The following is a 9,011-nucleotide window of genomic DNA, read 5'->3' on the forward strand; positions in this document are numbered from 1 at the left end:
TTGGAGTTACACTTCCACTTCCACGTAACTGCAGGCAGTGGATGGGGAGGGGTTTTCCTTCCCTTTTTTAACATTTAACCAGCTCTTGCCTCCATTGAGAATCAACTGAAAGCGGCAATAACTGAAGCTGCAGCAAAGGAATTTCTCTTTCTTCCGCCAAGATTATAGCTTAAGTCATGGCTGCCAAATATTACAGCAAATTACAGCAGATATTCCAGCGACAACTGCCTGCAAATCGCTATTCGATGGTTAAAGGTCTCACAGTTTACCTACAAAATCATTTCTCAACAATAACTACAAACAATGTCTGAAGGAGCTGCTCAAATCAAAGTTAAATTCAACTTTGAGTACACTTTGAGCCGTGGAAAAACACTCCCCAGGGGAAATGTGACACGTTAGAGGTTGAATATATGTGGGGGATGTGCGAGGGAAGAACCCCTTCTGGCAAGCTGTTGTTCCGTGCCCAACTGTGGCTGTGCCTGTAACCGGGAGCCAAAAACAAGAGAGTAAACAATTTTCAAACATAAACAGCCTCATGGATGATATCCCCAACACCCCATCCTCCCATTCTGCCACTGCCACTGTCTCTGCCTCTGCCTCTGCTGTTGTTGTTTGTTGCGCATATTTTCACATATCATAAGTTTTTATGCTTATTAAAAGCCAAAAGGAAAAAATTGAGCATAATTTATATGATTTGCCTATGGGGCAATAACAAAGCAGTGGAGAAAAATTCTGTTTATAGGCCGATCAATGGCACGAAGGCGAGGCCTGGATTTGGGCTCTGGCCTGGGTTGGGCCGCGTCGAATCTGATGGTTTTAGTAGATTGTCCTCAGACGATGGCATATTTATACGGCTTAGAGATTGCCCAGTAGCACACATACACAGCGCGAGTCGAGATAGTTTTCGCCCCCCAGTGGCACTGGCACTGTCAGTGTGGGAGCAGGCTGGGGGGAAATGGAAGACAGAGCAGCCCTTCGGGGCGATTCCATCATAGGCGGATGACGGCGACAACGAAATCAAAATAGCACCCCCCCGACCCAGCACAACAGGGCAACAGGGTTTGGCTCGGACAGGAGACGGGAAACGGGAGACTGGGGAAACGGCAGAAGGAATACTTTGCCAGAGCTGAGTCGTGGCAGCGTTATCCAGCAAAACAATCAACAGCGCGCTTTTTAAGCCATGCCAGATATATTTTCTAATGCTTTTTTTCTGTAACTTTCCACATTCACCCTTGTTCTTCACGCTTCGAGCGCTTTATGGGAGTCCTGGTGGTCGTCCGGCGCTCTCCTCCTCCGCCTCCTCCTCCCACTCCATGACGGGGCGGCTCTCAATTGGGGGTCTCCTTGAATGGGGAATAGGGTTCGTTCGTTCGTTCGCTCGCTCGTTGGTTTGTTCGGGCAATGACAATGGGATTGGGTTTTCAGCCTGGATTCTTTCCTTTCCGCTACTTTCCTTGCCATTCCTTTGCCTTTGCCTTTTCCTTTTTTTTCTGTTTATTTTTTTGTTGCTGCTGTCATGTGTCGGACTGTGAGCCTCCAGATGTATCTGTATCCACAAGTGTACGTCGAGCCGTTGTTGCGCGTCGCGCGAATTGTTGGCTGGTTTACTATGCCCTTCAAATTATGCACTATCTCCCAGTATGGGGGTGGAGTGCGGGTGCTGGAATGGTGGGGGTTTTGTGGGGGCGAGTGAAGATTGCATTAAGATAAATTTAACTGAATCAATTTGCTTAATAGCCAATTGAAGAGCAGGAAAAACAAAAAGAGAAGCACCAAAAAAATATCCCAACAACAGGCTAAATGAGCAGAAAGGAAAGAGAGGGAGAGCGAGGGAGGGACAGAGTCATGGGCCAGCCGGCAGATAGTGGAGGAAGCGAGCGACTGGCAACAGGGAAACAAAGTGAGTGTCTCCAGTTTTAGTGTCATTTATTTTAACGTTGATTTCTTCCTATCCATTTGTTCACATTGCATACTCTCGCAGCTCCATTCGGGGCTTTCGGCTGCTTTCTGCCCCACACTTTTGGTAATGAAACGTCGTCCAGCTGGCTTAATGCGAGAGCAGCTCGCTCTCTGGGAAAAAAAAGAAAGGCAGAAGAACCAGCTGAAAGAGAAACCAACGAAAATTTATAAATCTCGAAAGTGACGCTGAAATTACATAAGCCCCGGGACGTTATATAAGCTCAAAGGCGAGAGTCCGTGTCCGTGTCCATGTGCCTGGCAGTCTTCTCATTCTTTTGCTATCTTCACGGCTCTGGTCAATTTCAATTTAGCGGCGTACCCAGTCCATCCATTCCATCGAGTCATATGTATGGACAATTGCAGGTCCTAACCCCATTAAAAAGCCATGACGGGGGCCACACACACACAGAGAGAGTGCACGGCAAATGCCTGGCATTTAGAAACGGATGTTCCGATTCGCATTTCGCAACGCAATGATAAACTTCGGGCTGGTTCCGGGCACCCCCCACCAAACCACCTGCCCGGCTGCGTGGAAGTGGAAGAACTGGCGCCAAATATCACACGAAAAATACCCATGACGGAAGATAAAAGACTTGGTCTAGTGGTCTAATGGAATTTGTTAACTTGGAACGTACTAAAGGGTTCCAAATGATGATAATTAGCAGGCAGTGCAATCAATTAAAGGGGAGTTCAACCCCAATGGACACTTTTATAAAGATTAAGTGCGAGATTTTTATCATTGGGAAAACTAGAGAAGAAATACTTAGGCTAGGCTGGAGCTTTACCTCTGCTTTGCTGATCCTTCCCATCTCTCACGCTAGCAAAAACTATCGCTACCAACCCCCAAGCGCTGCTCATCTCTAACAGATAGATATCGCTGGTGCTGTCTGAATTCTCGTTATTTAGCGGCTGCCACGCATGCCACGAGCGTGCTAGAAATGGGTAGGGATTGGATTGGATTGGACTGGTCTCTCCCCCACCCGCTGAAACTGATTTGCATGACAGCAAAAGGTGCGTAGGCGTTCCACAGTCGGAAGTGGAGCTGGAAGTGCGGCTTATCGGCAGTGTGGCATCAACATATTCCTCTTTGGACTGGCGCTGCCTTCAGCTGCTTCTTCATCGCATCGAAGGTAATTGCTACGAAGCGCCCATTTTTCGCACGGATCGCTTACGCACATGTCCATAAAAATGGACTCACAGACAGACAGCGGAGAGATAGAGATGGAGATAGGAAGTGGACGCCAGGCCGCCTCGGGGCAGGGCCTGTGCGTGGTGGCAAATTGAGAATGGAGCGTTGAACGTTTAACGTTTTTCGACCTGTGCAACTAATTACAGGTAGGAGCACCCGATTTTAATTATCGCCCTTCGCGCTCACTCAGCTGTTGCCTTCGCCGCACTTTGGGTCTGTGTACGGGTCTGTCAGTCAGTTAGTCAGTTAGTCAGTGGGCTGTCCCGGTCCCATCTCGTCCTGCTCCGTGCATAGGCACGCCCTGAGCGACAGTTACAAACAGCCAAGCGGTGATGGGCCATGGATGGGCTATGGGCGATGGGCGATGGGCGATGGGCGATGGCGGCAATCGATTGATTGTGGCCAAACACGCAGCACACACTGGAGTTGGACAGGATAAATCAAGCCCCTGACATTTTTCCCTGCCTTCTGCTGGCGTGCGTGAGTTTCGTTAATGCACAAAAACGGAACACAAACAGAGGAGCCACAGCCAGCACAGGCAACAGGGCCCCCATTCATACAAATACATATGCGAGAGAGAGAGTATATCTATGGCATAAAAGCCGATATCCAATTCCCGAAACTCGAACGACGCGTAATGGACTGAAATCCAATACAGAAATATGCATGACACAGGAGTGGGTGTGGGCGTGGGCGCTGGCAGAGTGCCGTGGAGATATGTTTGGGGCATTGAGCGACAGACAGACAGACACAGTCTCCCACACAGATGTCAGGGAAATATGCGCCGTTTAGTCACAACTGTCAGTTTTCAATTGATTTGTCGAGGCAGTGGCAGGGTTGGGGCTGGCACCGAACTTCACTTCCAGCAAAGCCAACAAAGCAAATGTGAAAACATTAAAGCCAGTTTTTGGCCATGCTAAAAGCGGAGATACGTACATACATTCCTACATATGTACATATTTTCCTCCAGTTGCGGAAAGAGGGCGACCAGCTCCATGTGTCGGACATCTTCCTTTCGATGGCAAAACAACTTATTTGAATCCAATATGCAGTGAAAGTCGAGACTTGAGTTGGGTGGAAAGTTGTTTAGTTGTTTTTACAAGATCAACTGGGAAATACTTTAATATAAACAATATTTGTGTCTAAGAAATTGTTGCTCAAACAGCACAAAATGTAGACATCAAATTTTGATGGATATTTCTTAACAAGAAGTGAATTCTGGTTGTATTTTCGGTAACATTCTTCCCGCTTATGTTATGCCTTACCCATTAAACTTTGTTTGCCACTGCCCTTAGGCATCCAATATTCAGGAATTATGTCTGGCGATAGTTGGTCTCTTTCTTTGCCCAGTTGGCCTGGCAGTTTCCATTTCAGTTGGCCCATGCGCTGTTCCGGTTGGCCGCCAAAACGCCAAAAACTTCAACTTTCGGCCAGTCATGGCGCGGAGCGCAGTCAATTCTTGTATCGTCATTGTTAACATCATCAATTTGTGTGCTTAATATGGAAACTGACGCACAACAAAAGCAGGCAGGAGGCAGGAGGCAGGAGGCAGTAGAAGAATAAGTCTGCCTGGAGGTGGAAACAGGATCAAGGCAGCAGGACTAGAAGCCGGGAGCTGGAATTGGACAGGAGCAGGCCAGCCATATAAATTGAGTTGCTGCAGCAATAAAGCATCTCGAATTGTTTATTACATTTTTGCCACACTTGACGAGCGCACGAAGGGGCCGTAGGCAGGCGGTGGGACCCACATATATGGAGCACCAGGCGATAAATACGAAAAGTCATAATATATTGTATGTATGTACTAGGCAGTGGCAGGGGTAGATGAAACGGCAAGCCCTGGGCCAGAAATCAAAACAATTGCAGCTCAATTCAATTGCTTGGCGTCTCTCAATGCTGTGGATAAGAAAGGGAGAATGGGAGCAGCTACTATATACTCCAGCTAGGACAGGGGACAGAGGACACGGGACACATGTATGGCACTGGGGGGACAGCGGACAAACAGGCGGGTTGGGTTGGGATGTGCTGGATTGGACTGATGGCGTGGCGTGGCGGCCACTTACCGTACGAGGCGAAAAGTTCATGAGGTTATGATTTGAGCCAACCCATCGAGCGACCCCAGCCCAAGCCCGACCCCAGAGCAAACAGTTACGATTGTGTTACAATTTGTTACATCTGTAAATGTGTGCGCGGAGCTGAAAGCGCGCTGAAAGCTCTCGAGGGACTTTTTAGCCAATATAAATTTTGATCCTTCTTGAAAAATGGAAGCAAACATATATAGCATCAAGTGGAAAACTGAACGTTAACGAACGTGCCACTGGATGGGGATGGGACATCAGCAGGGGGGGGTTTTGGGTTGGGTTTTGGGTTCGCTTCGGCTTCGGCTTCGATTCTGATGGGTGCAGAGGGTGACAGCGGCTGTGGCACATCGACGACATAAATGAGTGGCGGGCTGAGCGCACATTTAGCAGCAAACAAACAGATTCTCCCCCCTGCATCCCACAACCCACCCACAGGCAGGAGCATAGACTGACAAACACGCACTCTGAAGGACACACAATGTTGGGTAGTAGCTGCTCCACATGTGTGTGTGTGTGTCTATGTGTGTGTGTGTGTGTGTGTTTGTAATAAAAGCGATGAAAATGGCAGCAACAGCAACAAACAGGAGAAAACAGCAACAGCAATGACAGCAGAAAGGAAAACGAAATGGCAAAATAAATTGAAAGAGAAACAAATAAAAATCAACGAGAAAGGCTGCAAAAGTGGCGGAAAAAAATAGAAGAAGGAAGCAGCACAGAGAAAGAGTCAGAAAGCAGAATGAATAAAGGAGCAGAGGCAGGAGCAGGAGTTGGAGCAGAAGCAGACGCCCAAGAAGTAGAAAAAACAACAAGAATTATGAAGATGACTTCCAGGTCGAAGGCTTACATATACTTCAAAATGGAGCGTTTATCAGTAGAGTGTTTTATGATTAATCAAAGGAACTATGGCTATGAGATGTAGTGAATATAGATGGAAAAACTGCTTGAAGTTCGCATAATAAAAGCGATAGGATATTCCCATCTTCGTGCAGTTCTTGCACACTTTTCAGCAATAAAATATATTCAGAAAAGGCTTAAAATCTACTTCCAAATCGCAATACCCTCTGCATAGAGCACAAAAAGAAGTAGCAGCAGGCAGCAGCAATGGCAACAGCAAGCAAATATTGAACGAAAAGGCAAAATACCAACAAGAACAACAATCAAACACACACAACACACACACACACACACGCACTCACACAGTTAAAGAAAATAATCGTCGATAAAAAGCTGGCGCCAAGATACCCGTAATATGAGCTAACCACTGCCCCCAGCAACCGATTCCAACGACACACAATCCCCTTGCCATATCCATCTCCATCTCCGACTCCGACTCCAACCCCATTCAGTGGACCATCACAACAGGCAGCAGCAGCGGCAGCGGCAGCAGCAATACCAATCCTCTGGCCACTCCGAATCCGATGGCAAGTGGCTTCGCACATCACAGCGCATTATTGGGTGACATGTGGAAGAGCTACAGCTCTTAGGCCTGAAGCTGCTTGCTGCCTGCTCGCTGCTTGAGAACGGCTTTGAGCCCTTAGCCCACTTGAGTTGGTGTTTTACAAGATACAATTCCACTAATTCCAAACAAAAAGTTAGTCCAGCGTGGCACTTGAAAAGCTCTCTCTCTGGCAGGACTTTCTTCGCCCCAGCAAGGTCACTTTCGTTTCACCACTTAAAGTGCTCTAATTTACCAATTAAATACGATTTTCTCGAGTGTCTCAAGTGGCGAACCGGGGATTTAAAATTTAAAATTTAAAACCGAACAGCCCAAAAGTATGCAATGATTTTTAGGGCACGATCAGTTCCGGGAACCAGTTGGAACCACCAACCCGACCCACCCTCACAGGTAGTACATAAAACAAACAAATCATTGAATGTGCTGCGGGATGGAGAGCTGGTTGGTTGGGGCAAGTTTTATGTCGAATCACCTTAAATGACTTTACTTTCTGCTTAATTCGCATTCAAAATGCGAAAAATTTAAGCCCTAAAAATGTGAACTATAAGCTGACGTCACGCTCTCATTCTCGCACAGCCACAGCTCCCAATGGCTTAAAATTTATGACATAAATAAAAATACGAATACGGGAATAAGGATGGGTCTGCCGCCGCCGCCAGGATACCCAAAAGCCATCCATCCCCGAAGCCACGCCAGCACCAGTTCCAGCCAGCCACTTCAAATAACACGAATCGTTTTCGGTTTTTTCTCTGGTTTCGATTCGATTGGTCACCTTTGATGGGAAGAGTGGGATAGGGGAGAGCTGGAAACGAAAACACAAATAAATTAATATTTGGCTTAGTGAAATTGAATTTGGTTCGATGTGGCTGCCATGTCTGGCATTTGGCGATAAACGCATTCGCTTTCGCTTTCAGGTAAATTGCTCGTAAGCCAAAATCAGCATAAAACGAAAGAGCTAAATATTTATGAGCGGACAAATTCAAACGCAAAACGTTTACGCGGCAGCGATGCAGCCCTGGACAATCGCTGACTGCAACCCTGCTCTGCGCGAACAGCTGGAACCTGTTGCAGTTTTTTTTGTTTATTTGCTCGGTTTTTGTAGCTATCATAAGTTTGACTGTACAGTTAATAATTTTAAGCAGAATATCCACTGGAAAGTAGCACCCACCGTGAGATGCAAAGATGAGCGCTGCACTGAAAGCAAAGGAACAACTGATACGCGCCGTGGAATGCGATAAAATCGGACGAATACTGGAGGCGCAGACGCTCTACCAAGATGGCATCGCGCAGCTCATTTCGTTCGTGGAGACGGAGCGGGAGGAGACGAAGCGGAAGGCGTTCCTGCTGCGCATCAAGGAGTACATTGACCGGGCGGATGCCATCAAGGCACGCGTCAATGGCAAGCTCATGCTGGGCGAGGTGGTGGACCACGTATCGATCGAGGAGAACGACACGGGCTACGACTACGATCAGATCTTTGGCAAGTACATGGACGACAAAACCGTTGAGATACTGCTCGAGGAGCCCTACATGACGCAGAATTATCAGGTAACTAGAGCAACTCTTTCCCCAGAGAGGACATCGATGGAACCTTTGATTTGTATTGACAGTATCAAAACCTGGTGCGCTTTCTGGAGCTGGCCATCACGAACTGCAAAAACTTGAAGTATTTCCGCTTGATAACCAAAGAGCACACGGACCCAAAGAATCCGGACCAACAAAAGACAAACCTGGGCCAGATAAGAGCTGACCTGGAGCGCCGGGACATTGTGGTGTCCGTCAAGTATGAAGACACGTTGCACGATCGCAGAATTTAGTAAGTCTACTTTGACTCATCGTCGCCATAGGGCTGCAATCTAATCTTTTCTTTGTACTTCCTGTGCTTTCCAGTCTGAGCAACGGCTACATAATCAAAATCGGACGCGGACTGCACTTTTACAAGGCTGCCAATCCCATGTACTCCATTGGCCTGGTCAACTACAGGTACCGCAAGTGCCTCCAAACAGATGTGGACATATGGCGCAACAATCGCACAGCATCCTAGGAGCATGGCATTCCATTCCATTTTAGCAGACATCTTTTTTCATACAGCACTTAATTTTTTAAAATAAATCTTTCAATGTTTTTATGCAAGAAGTGGAGTACAACAGGAGGAGGAGCACCCGGAGGAGGATTCACTTCACCCACAATTGCTGATGCTGGCTGCGCTATAAATTGTGCAGTCGCCAACGAAGACACGGCGGCTGATATATGGATGTGGCTGCTGCTGCTGCTGCTGTTCGGCTCCTGTTTCTGTTCTTTGGCACAAAATGTTTAAAATTCATAA

General features: G+C 47.3%; 1 protein-coding gene across 1 annotated transcript; it reads left to right on the forward strand.

Annotated features, from left to right (window-relative positions):
• The first annotated feature begins 7,762 nt into the window (after positions 1-7,762).
• Positions 7,763-8,784, forward strand: LOC117893945 (MIT domain-containing protein 1). The gene is made up of 3 exons (XM_034800735.1): positions 7,763-8,233; positions 8,296-8,501; positions 8,576-8,784. The coding sequence occupies exons 1-3, from the start codon at positions 7,868-7,870 to the stop codon at positions 8,727-8,729; spliced, it is 726 nt and encodes a 241-aa protein (XP_034656626.1). The 5' UTR covers positions 7,763-7,867; the 3' UTR covers positions 8,730-8,784.
• The last annotated feature ends 227 nt before the right edge of the window (positions 8,785-9,011 follow it).

This window comes from Drosophila subobscura, chromosome J (genome assembly GCF_008121235.1).
Source record: "Drosophila subobscura isolate 14011-0131.10 chromosome J, UCBerk_Dsub_1.0, whole genome shotgun sequence".
Lineage (NCBI taxonomy): Eukaryota > Metazoa > Arthropoda > Insecta > Diptera > Drosophilidae > Drosophila > Drosophila subobscura.

Coding starts and splice junctions, on each gene's coding strand:
- LOC117893945 (XM_034800735.1), top strand. CDS start 7,868: ATGAGCGCTGCACTGAAAGCAAAGGAACAACTGATACGCGCCGTGGAA. Junction 8,234..8,295: donor ACATGACGCAGAATTATCAG/GTAACTAGAGCA, acceptor TTGTATTGACAG/TATCAAAACCTGGTGCGCTT. Junction 8,502..8,575: donor TTGCACGATCGCAGAATTTA/GTAAGTCTACTT, acceptor TGTGCTTTCCAG/TCTGAGCAACGGCTACATAA.